This window comes from Lynx rufus, unplaced genomic scaffold, assembly GCF_022079265.1.
Source record: "Lynx rufus isolate CCGP_SWC_20201006 ecotype Redwood Valley unplaced genomic scaffold, mLynRuf1.p SCAF_7, whole genome shotgun sequence".
Taxonomy (NCBI): Eukaryota; Metazoa; Chordata; class Mammalia; order Carnivora; family Felidae; genus Lynx; species Lynx rufus.
This window is the reverse complement of record NW_025814889.1, coordinates 23613677-23632031: the sequence shown is the minus strand read 5'-3', so window position 1 is coordinate 23632031 and position 18355 is coordinate 23613677. Positions and strand designations below refer to the sequence as shown.

At 35.3% G+C, this 18355-nt stretch overlaps 1 protein-coding gene and 1 non-coding gene across 2 annotated transcripts in view; both read right to left on the bottom strand.

Moving 5' to 3' along the window:
* GPR158 (G protein-coupled receptor 158) overlaps positions 1-18355 on the bottom strand; it is a 425672-nt gene that overhangs the window by 40497 nt on the left and 366820 nt on the right. Inside the window, exon 6 of the mRNA XM_047065052.1 lies at positions 15943-16052. Coding sequence (XP_046921008.1) covers positions 15943-16052 — 110 coding nt within the window. The remainder of the gene's footprint in view (positions 1-15942; positions 16053-18355) is intronic.
* LOC124502751 (U6 spliceosomal RNA) lies at positions 8120-8226 on the bottom strand. The gene has a single exon (XR_006960012.1). It is a non-coding gene; the product is annotated as a U6 spliceosomal RNA (small nuclear RNA).

Genomic DNA, 18355 nt, shown 5'->3' with positions numbered 1-18355 from the left:
ATAATTTATGTGGTTCTTTTGAGCATTTTTTGTCATACAACATTCTATATTTGTAAATAGCATGACATATGATGGCACATAATCTTTTAAGCACATCATTATTTTTTTTCATTCTAAACTACAATCCAAGGAACATTTTTTTTCTCACTCCTTCAAAGCCCCCAAAGTTTAAGAATGGAAAATAGAAATCTAGTGCAACATATCAGTTGTTACTATCTATATTGGGGGAACATTGTTTCATCTCTTTTATCACGTTTAGAATGGATTGAAAACCAACTGAAAAGGGAACTTACAAGAAAGGTGGTATACAAGGTCAAACAGATTTTTTAAAGACATAAAGTTTCATATTTTTATACTGGAACAGATGCCAACTTAGGAAAACTTTTCTAGTGACTAGAGAACATAGGAAAAATTTTATCTATGTAAACCTGGCTATAATATGAAAAAAAATCATAAGCCTTCTGCATATGTACTATTTTCTTTTTAAAATGTTTTTAATGTTTACTTATTTGAGAGAGAGAGAGAGAGAGAGAGAGAGTGGAGAGAGAGAAAGGGACAAGTGTGAGTGGGAGAAGGGCAGAGAGAGAAGAAGACACAGAACCTGAAGCAGGCTCCAGGCTCTGAGCTGTCATCATGGAGCCTGACATGATGTGGGGCTTGAACTCATGAACCATGATATCATGACTTGAGCCAAAGTCAGATGCTTAACTGACCTAGCCACCCAGGCACCCCAAGCAAATGTACTATTGTTGGCAACTTAAGAAGTATATGTGATTATAGCCTTCAAAGCCCCTTTTTCATGAGCTTGACCTATTTTTTTAAGTGCCCCTCATAACATTCTTTGCTTATAGACTAGGACCTGCTGTATTCTTGGGTTAGTTTCTCTCTACTGTGTTCTACGTCCCCAGCCCCTGACAAACCTTTCTCTTTCAGGTCACCTTCCTAGGCTGCCTGACTGAATACTGTATTTTCTGGATGACACCTAGAGTGTAATCTATGTTTATGCATATGTTTGTCCTACCTATACACCAATATTATAAGAACATTATGAATAATTTTTGCAGATCAATTTTTGTATACACTTTTCTTTAGATTTCAAAAAAATAACTCACTTTTTATTTTTTTTTTATACATTTTTTTCAACGTTTATTTATTTTTGGGACAGAGAGAGACAGAGTATGAACGGGGGAGGGGCAGAGAGAGAGGGAGACACAGAATCGGAAACAGGCTCCAGGCTCTGAGCCATCAGCCCAGAGCCCGACGCGGGGCTCGAACTCACGGACCGCGAGATCGTGACCTGGCTGAAGTCAGACGCTTAACCGACTGCGCCACCCGGGCGCCCCCATAACTCACTTTTTAAAAAGCTCTTGATACATATTACCAAATATTTTCAGTGGATTGTACCATTTATGCTCTCTTCTTCAGAGTATGAGGGTATCTTAGTCCTTGGATATTTAATATTATGAACAATTATAATTAAAAAAAACCCTTTCTCCTGAAATAAATGAAATACTGATCCATAATTTCCCATTGTTTTATTCAAATTTTTTTGCATTCAGTTTTATAATTTGTTGCAATTCTTATAAATTGAGATGAGACTGTGAGGTAATTTTTTTTAGACAAAGAGCTAATTTTCAAAATTATTTGTTGAATTGGCCATTCTCATTCTGTTGTTTTGGAAAGCTTTCTCTAAAAGTTTTGTAGTGCTTTCATATCAACCCTTAAGATTATTCCTAGGTATTTCAGGTTTACATTTAAAATTGTGAAGAGGACATTTCCATAATTATCTTCTCCAATTTAAAGGTAAATAGAAAGCTATTCTTTCTTATACAAACCTATACATCTTGCTTAAATTTTCTTGATTGAACTTTCATGAATATATGAATAATTCCTTTTCAGAGATATAACTCATATACCATAAAATTCTTCATCTTATGGTAAATTTATGAGACATGGTAAATATGGTAAATTTGACTTTTATGAAATTTATAAAATTGAGTTGTTTTAGTGTATTCATAAAATGTGCATCATAACACCTATCTAATTTCAGAACAATTTCATCACCCCAAAACGAAACCTCATACCCAATTGTTACTCCTCATTCTTCTTTTTCCCCTAGACCCTGGCAACCACTAATCTACTTTACGTCTGTACAAATTTGTCTATTATGAAATATTCTGAATATTTCATGTAAATGACATCATAGACTATGTAGCATTAATGAATACACTTCATTACTTTTTCCACTGAATAATATTTCATTGTACAGATAAACCATGGATTGTTTATCCATTCATCAGCTGATAAACCCTTGGGTTCTTTCTAACCTTTGACTTTCATGAATAATCTTATTATGAAAATTTGTTGTATATATTTTTTTCTGTTTGGACATGTATTTTCAATTCTCATGGATATACACCTAAGAATGGAACTGTTGGGTGATATGGTAACTTTATGTTTAATATTTTGAGGAACAAAATTGTTTCAGAACTTGGCTGTACCATTTTACAATCCCGCCAGCAATGTATGAGGTTTTTAATTTCTGCACATCCTCACCAACACTGTTATTTTAAGACTTTTTGACGATTAAAAAAAAAAGAAGACTTTTTGACTATAGCCATCTTTGTGGGTTTGAAGTGCAATCTCATGGTGGTTTGAATGTCGTATCTCAAATGACTAGTGAAAAGTTAAGCATCTTTTCATGTAGGTATAGGCCATCTGTATATCTTCTTTGGAAAATTGTCTATTCTATTCAATTCAATTCCATGTTTAAAGTTGTGTTGTTTGTCCCTTAGTCGTTGAGTTGTATTACTTCTTTACATATACTGAATATCAGACCCTTATCAGATTTGCAAATATTTTCTCCTATTCCGTGGGTTTTCTTTTCATTTTTTTTGGTGTGCAGGTTTTTTTTTTTTTTTTTTTTTAATTTTCGAGTGAGAGACACACAGAAAGAGAGCGCATTCAGCACAGAGATGGATGCGGGGCTTTATCCCACGACCCTGGGATCACGATATTAGCTGAAATCAAGAGTTGGATGCTCAAGCAACTGAACTTCCAGTTCTTTCCTTAAAGTTAAATTTATTTACACAGAACAAAATACACAAATCAGTGCACAAAACAATGACTTTTGATGAATGCAACAGCTTATATAACCCACACTTCCTTCACTTCAGGAACAACTTGCTTATCCATTTTTCTGTTGCTGGACATTGGGTTGGTTCAAGTTTGGGGCTATTATAAAAAAAAAATCCCAAGCAGGCTCTGCACTGCCAGGACAGACCCACATAGGGCTTAAAACCATGAACTGTAAGATTCTGACCTGAGCCAAAACCAAGAATCAGATGCTCAACTGGCTGAGCCACTCAGGCACACTTGTTATTGAGTTCTATGAGTTTTTAAATATATTTTGGATTATTAAACCCTTTATCAGGTATATGAATTGCAAACATTTTCTCACATCCAGTAGGCTGCCTTTTCATTTTGTTGATGGTTTCCTTTGCTGAGCAGAAGCTCTTTATTTTGATGTAGTCCCACTTGTTTATTTTTGCTTTATAAAAGCTTTTGTGTTTGGAATCAGATTCAAAATTCATCGCTAAGACTGATATCAGGGATCTTACTGCCTATGTTTTCTTCCAGAAGTTTCATGGTTTCAGGTCTTACATTCAAATCTTTAATCCATTTTGAGTTAACTTTTGTGTATAGTGTAAGATAGTGGTCCAGTTTCATTCTTATGCATGTGGCTGTCCAGTTTTCCCAGCATCGTTTATTGAAGAGACTATCCTTTTCCCATTCTTGCTTCCTTTGTTGTAAATTAATTCACCATATGTCAATGGGTTGATTTCTGAATGGTCTTCTGTTCCACCTCTGTGTGTTTCGATTGCCATAACTTTGTAATATCTTTTGAAATTAGGGAGCATGATGCCTCCAGCTTCGTTCTTTCCAATTGTTCGTGTCTGCAATTTCTTTCATCAATGTGTTATAGTTTTCAGTGTACAGGTCTCTTGGTTAAATTTATCCCTAGGTATTTTATTCTTCTTGATGCAATTTTAAATGGAACTATTTCTTAATTTCTCTTTATGATAGTTTGTTATTAGCGTATAGAAACACAACAGATTTTTGTATATTTATTTTATATCCTACAACTTTACTGAATTCATTTATTAGTTCTAATAGATTTTTGGTAGTGTCTTCAGGATTTTCTATATATATCATGTCATCTGCAAGTTGTGACAATTTTACTTCTTTTCCAGTTTTGATGCCTTTTATTTCTTTTCCTTGCCTAATTGTTCTGGCTACGACTTCCAATACTATGTTGAATAAAAGCGGTAAAAGTGGGCATCCTTGTCTTGTTCCTGATCTTAGAAAAAAAATTTTCAGCTTTTCACAACTGAGTACAATGTTAACTGTGGTTTTGTGATCATATATGGCCTTTAGTATGTTTAGGTACATTCCCTCTATATCTGCTTTGTTGAGAGTTTTTATCATCAATGGATGTTGAATTTGTCAAATACTACTCTGCACCTATTGAGTTGATATGATTTTTACCTTCATTCTTTCACTTTTTTTATTGAAGCATAGTTGGTACACAATGTTACATTACTTTTAGGTGTGTAATATAGTAATTTGACAAGTTCATACATTATGCTATGATCCCTGCAAGTGTAGCTACCATCTGTCACCATATAATGCTATTATAATATCATTGATATATATATTCCCTGTACCTTCTATTCCTGTGACTTATTCTTTGCATAACTGGAAGCCTGTATCTCCCACTACCCTTCACCCATTTTGCCTATCCTGGCACCCCTGTTATTTTGTTACTTTCTTGATAGTATCCTTTGATGCACAAATGTTTTTCATTTTGATAAAGTCCAGCTTATCTACTTTTTTTCTTTTTTTGCTTGTGCTTTAGGTTTCTCTCCAAGACTATGAATATGTGTGTTTCCTCATAAGAGTTTTATAGCTTTAGCTCTTACATTTAGGTCTTTTATCCATTTGGAATTAATTTTTGTAAATGGTGTAGAGTAGAGGTCCAACCTCATTCTTTGGCCTGGAGAAACCTGGCATTGATCTGTGTGCCTCTTCGTCTTGCTGTAGCTTTGAAGTAAGTTTTAAAATCAGGAAGTGTGAGTCTTCCAACTTTCTTCTTTTTTAAGATTGTTTTGGCTATTCTAGTTCCTTTGCATTTCCATATGAATTTTAGAACCAGCTTGTCAATTTCCACAAAAAAGTTAGCTGGGATTTTAATAGGAATTAGGCTGATTCAATTTAGGAAAGATAGAAATCTGAAAATACTGAACTTGCCAAACCATGAACAAGGGATGTCTTTCCATTTATTTAGGTCTTCCTTAATTCTACAGTGTTTTGTAGTCTTCAAGGCACCTTTCTAGCAGTTCTGTTGTTAAACTTATTCCTACATATTTTATGGTTATACTATTGTAAATGAAAATTTCCCCTTAATTTCAGTTTTAGTCTGTGGCTAATGTGTAAAATACAACTGATTTTTGCATGTCTGTCTTGTACACTGCAACATTGCTAAACCTGTTTATTAATTCTAATAGTTTTTGTTGGATTCCTTAGGATTTTCTCTACAGAAGACCATGTTATCTGGAAACAGTTTTACTTCTTTCTTCGATCTAGATATCTTTTATTTCTTTTTGGAGCTTAACTGCTCAGGTGAGAACTTCTAGGACAATGTTGGCTAGAAGTAGCAAGAGCAAACATTCTTGTCTTGTTCCTAATCTTAGGAACAAGGGGTAAAGACTTTAGGGGTAAAGACTTCAGTCCTTCATCATTAAGCATGATGTCAGCTGTGGGTTTTTCATAGATAACTTTTATCAGGATGAGGAAGTTCCCTTCCATTCCAAGGATGTAGAGTGTTTTATCATGAGAGTGTGTTGGAGTTTTGTCAAATGCTTTGTCTGCATTTGTTGGGATGATCATGTGGTTTTGTCCTTTATTATGTTAATGTACTCTATGACATTGATTGATTTTTGTATGGTCTAAATCCCACTGGGTTGTGATGTATGATCCTTTTTAGAGGTTGCTGGATTCTGTCTGGATTGAGATTTTTATGTCTATATTCATAAGAGATATCGGTCTGTAGTTTTGTTTTCCTGTGATATGTTTATTTATTTTTGGTATCAGGGTAACATTGGCCTCTTACAATGAATAGGAAGTGTTGCCTTATCTATTTTTCAGAATGGTTTGCAAAGAACTAGTGTTAATTATTCTCTATATCATTGATATAACTCACCAGTGAAGCCTTCCAGTACTGGTATGTGGGGGATGGGGGGGCGGGAGGGGAAGATTTTTGATTAGTAATTTCAATGTCTTTACTTGTTTCAGATTCGTTTAGATTTTCTATTTCTTCTTGAGTCAGTTTTGGTACTTTGCATTATCTAGGAATTTCTAGAATAGTTGAGCTTCTAGTGTTAAATTCCTTGTTAGCTCAAATCCAGTCTTTTGGACTGGACACATGTGAATTCTGTGTGACGGACATTAGGATAACCAGAGGCCAAGCAAGCCAATGACATGTTAGAAAGTATTATACAGGTAATACTATCTAAAATCACAAGCTTAACAATAGTCATGTTTAAAGGAAAGTAGTCTAAATACACAAATTACAAGACGGAGGTTGTCAGATTAGACTTAAAGATGCAAGTCTCCACCGTAAGCTTTCTGCAAGAAATGCACATTAAATGTAAAACAAAGGTTTGGGGCGCCTGGGTGGCTCAGTTGGTTGAGAGACCAACTTTGGCTCAGGTCATGATCTCACAGTTTGTGAGTTCGAGCCCCGCATCGGGCTCTGTGCTGACCGCTCAGAGCCTGGAGCCTGTTTCTGATTCTGTGTCTCCCTCTCTCTCTGCCCCTTCCCTGCTCATGCTCTGTCTCTCTCTGTCTCAGAAATAAATAAACATTAAAAAAATCATTTTTAAAAATAAATATAAAACAATGTTTAAAGTTAAAATAATGGGAAAAAAGATATAACATGCTAACACTGATCAAAAGAAATAAAAAGTGGTTATATTAATATCAGACAAAGTAAATTTTATAGCAAAGAATATTACCAGGGACAATGAAGGTCATTTCATAATGGAGTCAATCCTTTATCATTATGGATAGGACATGAATCCATGTCCTATGAATAGGACCGAACAACTCCAAATGTTTATGCATCTAAGAACAGAACTTCAAAATATCTGAAGTAAAAACTGAAAGAACTGTGAGGAAAAACAGGCAAATATGAAATTTCCAACTATTCTCTCAATAGAACAAGTAGAGAGAAAATTAATAAGGATATAAAAGATGAACAAAATTATTAAACAACCACAAAACCACAGAAGACACATTCTTCCAAGTGCCCGTGGAACATTTACCAAGATAGATTATATTCTGGGCCATAAAATGAGTCTCAATAAATTTAAGAGGATTCAGGTCATACAAGGAATGTGTGCTGACCAGAACAGAATTAAATTAGAAATCAAAAACAAAGATTTATGGAAAATCTCTCAAATATTTGCAAACTAAATAACCAATAACCTGTGGGTCAAAGAATAATTCAAAGTAGAAATTATTTTGAGCTGAATGAAAACGTAAACACAACTCAGATATTTGGGAGTGGACACTTGTAAATGCTGGGGGAGGGGCAGCAGAGTAAGCAGAGGCCAGGTGAGTAGATGGCGCATCAGGAAGGACATAGGTGTGTCCACGTAATAACGCCAGCCGAGCCCCTGCCTCTGGGCCCAGACAACGGCAGGCAGATGGCAGCAAACAGCTTGCAGAAGTAGACTGTCTCACTGTGGCCTTTATTATTTATTTATTTTTTAAGAAATTAAAAAAAAAAATTTTAATGTTTATTTATTTTTGAGACAGAGAGAGACACAGCATGAGCAGGGAAGGGGCAGAGAGAGAGGGAGACACAGAATGTGAAGCAGGCTCCAGGCTCTGAGCCGTCAGCACAGAGCCGGACGCGGGGCTTGAACTCACGAACTGTGAGATCATGACCTGAGCCGAAGTCGGATGCTTAACTGACTGAGCCACCCAGGCGCTCCAAGAAATTTAAATTTTTTTAAATGTTTAGTTAATATATTTATTACAGCACATTGTTAGTCAAAAGTGTGGAAGCTTCATGAATTTGCATGTCACCCTTGCACGGGGGCCGTGCTAATCTTCTCTGCATCCTTCCAATTTTAGTGCATGTGCTGCTGCTGTGAGCACTCACTGTGGCCTTTAAAGCCTGGCTGCCCTTCTTTTTGCTACATGAATGAATTAATCTCATTTTCCACTTATTCTCTCACATCTACTTCACATGAGGAAGAGAAATATTTCCACTTGAGGGCATACAGTCTCTAACAAAGAACATTAGGATAAAGTATCAACTATAGTCCAAGAAGTACTAATTCTGAATTACCAGATGGGCTCTTATTTGGCATTTTAATGTTAAGGAACACACAGAGAATTGCACACACACATATACAAGGTGACACCATACAATCCAGGCAATAAAAAACATCCCATGTTTCCAATGTGGCACATGGCCCCTAAACTATATACTGTAATTCAAACCTATTTCCAGAAATCTTGACATAAAATGCTCCTGCTGTGATTAGAAATTAGAGCCCCCCATATATATATATATATATATATATATATATATATATATACACACACACACACACACACACATATATATATATATAATCTCAAAAACAAAAAAAGGAGTTTAATATTAAAAAGCTTTGACTGTAGATATTATACAATAAAGGGTATTTAAAAATCATGCATCACAAAAAATCAAGTAGGACATCTGAAGTCAGACAAAATAAGTAACGCTTTAAATCTCTTTAGTTTTCTGAGAAATGTTCCCATTTTATTCATGTCTAATATTTAATATGTTCTGAAAAGTAGAAAAATTAAAAAATGAATTTTGTTTTTATTTCTAATTATACTGAAAAGGTGCTCATTGATGTTAAAGGTTCTGTATGAATACAGACCTCTAGTTAATAAAAGACATCTTTTATCAATATGCTTACATATCCCAAGTCTTTTATTTCCTATAAGTAGATTAAATTGAACATATTAATTCATAAATGAAGCTATTCAAGCCAGCAACCCTTAATTAGCTTCTGAAAGTGACAAGAATATACCAACATAATTAACAATATTTAGGGCCATTCAGCTGGGCCAAACCTTTGGGTCCTGTAGGAAGCCAGACAGGGCAGCGTGAAGTCATTAGAAGGGGCAGGATGGGGAGGAAGGAGCAGAGGGAATTGTCCTATCCTCCAGCTGGAGATTTTATAATCAAAGAGTAACTCCTTGGAGCTTAGGGGACTCTATTTTCATGGTTTCTGCGGAGCCATTCATAAGGACTAGCTGTATACAAAGTCCCACAGGACTCAGTCTCAGACAGCTGTGGACGGATTACAAGTACGCCAAGAAAGGGGAGATGAGTATAGGAAGGACAAGTGAGAAGACACAATTTGCTTATTTCTCAGGTTTTCAAGGCCTCACTTTTTCTAGGTCCTTCCAAGCATATGAGTGATCAGAATGACAGAAATGTAGGGCTTGCAAAACAAAGGTATGTAACCACACACTTTCCGAAAGTTAATTAGAATCGGGATAGCACACAAATAGTTCTGTGCATTAGTGTGAGTCTTTATGGTGCATTCCATGCCAATGTTTCTTGAATTAATGAAATTATGAGGTAAATTTATATTGTTAAGAGCCAAATGTCTTTTGATCTTTCCTGTTTCATTGCAAATAATTTAAAATGGTAAAAATATCTCTAGGGAAACTGTTTAAATCTTAATCTCACAAAACCTAGGTTGGCACTCAATGAACTAAGAAACAGGTAAAGAGAAAGTCAAATTATTTACAAATCTAATTTTTTTCCCAAACCTCTTAAAATGCCAGTATTAGACATAGTTCTGAAACATGAATTTGAAACTTATTTTCTAAATTTTCATCCTAAGCATGTCATTTTTCTATAGAGCACCTAGTTATTTTCCAGTAAATGCAAAGTGTGGGTATAGGAGGTAAAGTCTCGAGTATCTGGTAGTCTGCCTCTGAAGCTAAGTAACTTTCTTTGAATTTGGAACTTACTTAGTTTTCTATTAACAAAGAGTCTCTGTTTAATCAAACTTTAGCCAGGCTCTTCTGAACCTTCTGCTCGACTGGGCCCAATCTTTGGACTTCCCTTGTCTTTTTGTTTGTTTTTCCTAAAATTAAGTTTCAATTATTCCAATAAAAGGATATAATTGCTTCAATTACTAATTAAGTTTTGTGTAATGACTGTATTCTCTATAATTTATAAATGCCTAAATTTCAATTTGCAACAAATTCCTGAGATAGTAGGTTTCAAAATACATAGAAGCTCAAGGTGTGCTGTTGTTTTAATCCACACAGTAAAAGAGAAAAAAGCAGAAGTAAATTCTCTTTGGATTTCCCTTGTCTTTACACTGCCCAATTGTAGCAAGATTCTTACTAAGTCAGTTTTGGGAGAATCTCCCACCCTTGATATCTGAGACCACCTTGGCTTGCCTTTGTCAAGACTCCTATCAAATTGGTTTAGCAAGAAATTCTCCTTTGCCTCTGATGCTTTCTCTTAGTAGTTTTCCATCCACTGCTCCTTAACTGTTAATCTCCACTTTTCCTTGTTATCTTCAGAGTTGAGCCCAATCTCTCTCTCCTGCTGTAAAACTCCATTGTCATTGACCCCTGAATGAAGTCTGTCTCACCATTCTTTAATGAGTGTCAGAATAATTTTTTTCTTTAACAATGTCCAAATATAACTCTAACAGGAAAAGAGACCTTCCTCAGAAGCTTATGAGTCCCTTTTCTCTGAGACAATATGGTTCTCAAGAAATGTTACTATGAGTAATTCTCCATGTGAAGGTATTCTAAATCCAGAGTAGGCAGCCGGAAAAGATGATAAATCACAGTGAACTCAGCAGAAAGGAGGACCTGAAATCGTCATCATTATCATGATCCATATGGCAAACTCTTCCCATTTCCTAGTCAAAATGCAATGTCCGTGGTTACATGCTCAAAGGATGTTTAATTGATACATTATTTTGGTTGAGGTGGGCAACTGGCTAAAACCATTTTGAAACTATTTCATATTCAAACCCCTATGGACCATGATTTGGGACCTTCAACATCATTCATCTGTGAGCTGGAGTTAACTGCAAGAGTTTTAGAGTAATCTTGTGTATGCCCAGAGGCATTTGCTCAGCCACCTAAGAACAAAAGTTGTTATTTTTTTGGCTTTCATAAATGAGGTATAACCAACACCTTGCTCAATGGTCTGTTAAGGCAGATGGTTCTGCAGCTAATAGACAGTCTAATTTGCCTAAGTTCCTATCTCAAATTGCCTGCCAGCCAGTGGTTATCATAAGTTAAGCTAAAGAAGGAAACCTTCATCTTATTACAAGCTCTTAGCTTCTTTATATAGTCCCACACTTGCTTTTCTTTCTTTTGCTCTTTCAAAGATTTAACATACCTTACTGTATTTTATGTATCCTTATAAAGAATACATAAAATAAATAAATATAAATATCATCCAGTCACTTTTCAAAATTTACTAGGAAACAACCAAAAATAAAATAAAATAAAATAAAATAAAATAAAATAAAATAAAATAAAATAAAACCCTTCTCACAAAGTGTAAATATTTGGTGCTAATGAGCACAGTAGAGAAAACTGCTATGTACTGTGTTGTATCTAGAGCAAGGAATACTGAATAATGTATGAAGTGAAAATCCCTCATCCAGACCCAGAAGAAGGCTTTTTCACAGCTTGCTTAAATATTCATTTTAAATATAGTACAACAAAGTCTTTTGTTTTTTCCTTGATTAGCCTTGGAAAAAGGAACACAGCAATTTGTTTCCAGAAACCATATTATAGGGAATAGGAAAATGTTCCTTTAGCATTAAGTTTCTTAATCTCTTTCCACCTCCTTTCCTTTAAAACATTTCCTCATTTTGCCTCCTGAAATTATACTTGGCTTTTCTGCACCTAGAGATACTGCCTTCCCAATTTTCTTAAACCAACTTAACTTAGCAAGTAATCTGTGAACACACACATCCATGGAGGTGCTAGATGTTCTTTTAGATCTGTCTTACATCATTCATGTCCCAAGTCAAACATATGTATGGTTCCTGAAGGAAACTCCTTTTTATCAATGAAACTCCTTCATTTTTTCCGACTCCAACACTATTTTCCCTTTTGATCCATATTAAGCAAGCTAAAACATGATCATTCTTCCTTCTTTCTTTCTCCAAAAAGGAACAAATAGTTTCAGGTTCAAATAAATTGCACTGCCTGAAGGTGGGGCAGTGGGACTGGTTTGCCCTAGGGTGTAGGTAACAAAGGGACTGATTTGCCTATAGATAATTTAAGGCAATAATAATGACAACTAAAAGTTGGTCTGCTTTTCATCTCCATCATGTGTTAGTGATCCTTTGGTTTGGCATTGTAGTCTTTGACTGCGTGAGTCTCAAATGTGGGGAGACACCACTAAATTAAAAAAGTAGAAGATTTGGTAAAAGTACATGGAACTTTTAAGTCCCCATCCCAGGCTAACAGTATCATCTCTGTGACAGAGTGAGAGAGATCTTGTTCCTTTTTCACATTTGCTTCAAGTTTTCTGAGATACTGGAATTCTGTAAACACTACAATCAATCAATGAGAAACCAGGAGATGGAGAAAGAAATGTTCTATTACTAAGCCTTGGGGGAAGTGACTGAAATAAAACAAAAACTCAGGTCTTTTTTGCCTGTCCTATTCTCAAGCGACTATAACACTCATCTTATATGTCTGTACTGATAATTTCCTTAGACTTTTCTGCCTAAAGAGTTGGGTTTACCTTTAAAAAAATCTTGAAATGAAAAATGAAGTTTCTGTGAAAATGATATATGGCATTCACTATGCTGTCTTGATTCCTCAATCTACCTTGGGTCAGGTTCTCTAAAGCCTAGTTCTGTGACTTTCTATCCTTCCAATGAATTTCCTTTTTTGCTTAATTTAACCATAGTAACCCCTTCCCCTTGATATATTTACATATATTCCAATCATATTTAATCTTTACAACAACTTTATAAGTGAAGTGAGATAACTGATTTTCAGATGTTAAAATAATTTATTTTTGGTTTTGTAAATAGTTAATGGCAGGATTAAAATTCAAATTTGGATTTGTTAGGATTTATGTCTTTCCTCTTTATCATGTTACTACAAAATCTTAGAAGTCATTTCTTCAGGGCCACATGTTGCTTGAGCCTAAAAGATACCAACCAAAGACACCCCTAGCTGCTCCATTCACTATAACCCATTCATTCACTGAACAAATATCTAAATATATAAATATGGGCAAGATGCACAACTAAGGATGGAGAATACACAGCTGGTTCAGCCGTCACTTTCATTGGGTTGTTCACATTCTTCTTGGATACTAACTGTTCAGTTTTATAGACTTAAACAATACTGGAATCAGTTCAATTTAAACAATATGGAAAAAAACAGAATATAATATGAAGCCATATGTTTCAGACAGGATAAGAATAACTCAGCTCATTAAGTTAGAAACAGTTTCTATTCAATTTAGACTTCAGTGGGGGGTAACTCTTCACTACAATGACTTCTAGAAATACATAGAAAGATAGAGCTTTAATTCCAGTCTTTAAACAAAAGAATGATGAACTAATCTAGTTTCTCAAATTCCAATCATTTGCAGACCCCACTCAAGATTTCTGCCTAGGTCTGCGTACAAGCTATACATTCTTTAAATCATTTTCTATTTATTGCTTTAAAATATTTTAAAGGAAACTTTATATTGCTACTTTCAATGAAGAACCAATAATCCAGAAACAGAAAGTAAGTATAGAAGTGCAATGAGAGAGTTAATAGGTTATATCCAGACAGCACTGCAGTGCACAGCTCTGAGCCCAAAGCTTGATCTATTCTTTGTTGCAAAGGAGGATTAGAAACTGTTTGGCAGGTGTCAGAGACCTACTGGTTCCACACTAATTTTTCTCTTGGATATAATCAGAAGGATGGAAAGAGAACCTAAATGGAAGTAATTTTCTCATTACATGATTCAGTGCTATTTAATACTATATTTGCATCCCACCAAACAGCCTCTTACAGACCAGAGTTATATGTTCTAGATACTTGGGGACATACAGTGAGTCAGGGGCCTATGAATGAATGCATTATGTGTGGAGAGAACTGTTGGAAGCAGCTTTCAAGGCTGAATCTGACATTTTTATTCATTCAATCATCGACTAATGTGTATTAAACACCTCCAATGTATCAGCCATTGTGCGAAGAAGTGGGGATTCAATGGTAAGACCCTCATTTCAAAAAGAAAGTAAATTAGATAAAAATGAAGAAGATAATTAAATAAACAAACTGTATTACATAATAAAGAACCCAAGAGATGCCAAGTGTTAGACTCACAGGGAGAAAGATAATTTTTAAATCTCAAGAGATCATCCTTTCTCTCAGGATTTCTAGAAGGCTTATTGTCTGTTATAAGCAATAACAATGATTACTCATTTTCTTTGGTGAACACCAGCTGAAAACAGCTATCATATAAGGAATGAAAACTGGAAGACACTTGGAGACTAGCAAACACAATAGCAAAGCGTGCTGTGGTGTGGGAAGAATAAAGCGAATGTCAGAAAGAACAGTAGAGATTTGTCCAATGCTTTCCATTTATAAGAAATAGAAGCCTATGCTTTCCTAGAGTTAGAGGCTGAACTGAGATTTAAGCTGGATTTCCTAAAACCCAGTCCAATGTGCTGTGTACTATAGGACATATATAAAAGAAAGGAATCTTGAGAGTTAAGGATATTTACATTTATTCCGAAAAGATAGTCTGTAGCATTCCCAGTAAATAAGTAAAAATGAAACAAGACAAACAAACAAAACAGAACAAAAAGCAACAACCAGAAAAAGAAATGGAGCTTCTTGTGTAATAGACAATACAATGATCACATTTTAAGATTGAAAGGGGAACATTTAAAGATAAATATAACACATATAATAGTTCTAAGATAAGCTGCTTTCTGAGCCATATTAAAATACTTTTATTGAGAAACATGATCAAATTAACATGGAAATATGAATGGTTTCCTATGGTTATAAAAATGACTTTAAAGCTAATCAGCATAAAGGTTTTCCTCTACAGGGCTGCAGATTTATCGTGCAGGAGAAATTACGATCTCTCTCTGATGGTCTTTGGCACCACTGCATTGAGAGAGCTTGCAAAGAGGAGGCATGGGAAACCCTTTTGTGCACAGATAATATATTATATTGCCTATTTCTTCTTCCTATTTATCATATACATTAAGAAAAGTAGGTGGTTTTGAAACTAAGTATAAAAGAATTCATACTATTATCTAATTTACAAGGTTGATAATCACTAGAGCACGCTGGTTAAGGAGGAAAGTCAAGAACACCATTTTTTTTTTTTGAAATTCACTGATAGAATATCAGCCGATCACCCTGGGGCATGTGATTGATGAATGAAGAACAGTAGTTTATGTCAAGTAAGCATATTGCTGAGTTCTACTATGTAAGGATTCTTTGGTAGCTCGGGACCTGGACTATTATTTCAGCGGTACTGTCTTTGTCTTCCTTCCTATTCTTAGCTAGTAAATACCATCTTGCATTCATTCTAAACTATTTTTTATTCAGAATTAATATTTTCATACCTAATGGCATATTTTATTAAAGCATGTTGTTCAAATTCAGTTGTATTAAAGATTCTCCTAGAGATTCTTAATAATATTGCCCTGAAAATGAAAAATATATATCATCTTGCTATCTCAATTCTTGAAATTAAACCATTTATGTGGCTGACCCAGCTTGCAATGACATGCCAAGACACTTTGATCCTCTCCTGGGAATGAAAACTTAGGAAATACAATGTACCTGTGAAGCTTGAGAGTGACAGTTCCATAAACAGTAGCAAAACCGAGAAGACGGACCCATCTTAGGAGAATACAGCGAAATGTGCTTGGCTCAAAGTACAAAATAACAACCTGTGGGATGAGAAGAGAAAGAAAGAGACCTTCAGGATCAACTGATGACCCATAGACTAAAATCAGTATTTCATAATCTGATGTTTAACACATATGAATTTTAACATAAGCACACAACTTTTTGAACAAAACTTTATATTGTTTTGATCATTCATTGTCCATATCAAAGGACTGTAGAGTCTCCCTATTGTTTTCCAATCAAACCTAAGTTCCTTAACTTTTAACTTTCAGGAGTTTCTATCAATTGTCTCTAAGCCTGTGGTACATTCAAACCTAACGCTCTTTATTTCCCCAGAGGGCCAGCCAGGCTGGCCTCCATTATGATACTTCGCTGGAGCCTTGCTGATTCCCACCTCCACACTTCCGGCAGTACCTTTCCCCAGTCTGAACTAGCCCTGAGAGGATTAGCCTGTACTGTACTCCCCAATCAATCTCCCACTCTGTAGTACTTTCTCCACTTAGTACTTGGCTCAATTGCTTCACTGACTCCTCTCTTCTCACTCCAGAGTTTTCATCGAGTAAATATTAATGAAGCATTTACCAGGAGCCAGACACTCTACTAGAAGCTGTAGACACAAAGGCTAACAAGAAAAAGAGAGACCTGGAGGTGAGGAGTTGTATTAACGTAGCACAGGTGCTGTCTGAGCATCTGTGCAGGTTCAGTGGGATACAAAGAACACGTGGCCACTTCCAGGGGGTGGTCAAAAGGCATGTGCAAGGCACTGTATGTGCTACCTTTCATACGCTACTGGTATTTTGGTTTTGAACAAGCCCTCATAGAATAGGAATTGGTTTGGCCCCACTTAAGCAATCCAAAGAATAAATGCTGTTGAGAAAAATGTAGACTTTGATGTTAGAGCAGCTGGCCTGAACTGATTTTGCCGAAAACAAGGTCATCATAACAGAAAAACTCCTCAAATACTCACCCCTAAGACCCTGAGTGTTATTTTACATTTTTCTATCCTAAAGATGTAAATATTGGGAAACATAAAGCATGGCTGGGGGACATGGGGTGGGTGCTGACATCTTCTCACTGATATCTTACAAATGAAGCCCCACTCTCCAGCAGGGCCAAGAATGGCATTACCTATAACTCTCTGCTGGTATTTCCCAAGTAGTTCTACCATATGAAGATATTAAACTAAGTACTTCCAATATCATTAGAATTACATTCTCAAGGAGTGGGAAAAAGGCTGGTATTATGAAGAAATCAAAGGAAGGTAAAAATAGGTGTGGCCCTGAGATAATGTTGCTTTGTGTATATGTGGTATTTGCCTTTAATATTCTAATTTACTAGGTCTACGCTGAGGATAGAGATAAAGATGTTATTTTAAAATTCAATATACCAGGAAAGTATTTGGAGTCATCCAAAAATTGATACATAAAAAACAGTTCTTTTATGGATTATTTTCACAAAACAAGTTAAAATTCTGTAAATGCATATTCTAAGTTTTATTTAGCTCACATATTTTAGAAATAGTTCCTTTACACAAATAGTTCCTTTACACATAATAGTTCCTTATAGTAATTATAAGTTCTGCAAAAGAGGCTGTATTGTTTAGTCAGGAATCTGAGCCTTAGGAAGAAGTGAAAATTTAGGAGGAAAAAAAACAAATAGAGAAAACTTGATAGAAGATTAAGGGATTAGGGGATCACATGTGTTCCTTCTAATGGCACAGAGAAATGACACATGAGAAACTAGAGACAGAGAGAGAGAGAGAGGGAGACCTAAAGTCTAGAATATACAAAAGCTCAAATGTTTCCACTAGAAATGGTTCTAAAGATTATTCTAGCACAGTAGATTCTTGGAAGCTGAAAAATCCTGTGACTTATTGCAAAGTTTTCCATTGCACACCAAGTAATGGATAAGGGAATGAATAAGCAAAGGTGACCAATGTAATATAAAAGTTTGCAAATCTTTTTATTTTGAAGGAAAAAATTGCTCTTGAATTATTCAGGAACTACTGTTATAGCTTCCAACTCTTATTTCACAGATGAAGAATTAGAGGAAGAATTAATGAGAGATTGAGTCGGTCAGAAATAAATGAAAGAATAATAGTCAATTTTTTCAATATCTACAGATGAGGTATAAGCTTAAAAATCATAGAAAGTGAAATTCTGTTGAACTTAATAAAATATATTGTTAGAAATGGTTCAGCAATAGTGAAGTAGAACTCCTAATTTTGTAGTAGAGAAACACAGGTTCTGAATCCAGTCTCCCTGGGTTCCAATCCTGGTTCTCTTCCTTACTAGTCGTGTGGCTTCGACAAATTACTTAACAGTGCCTTGCTATGCCTCAGTTT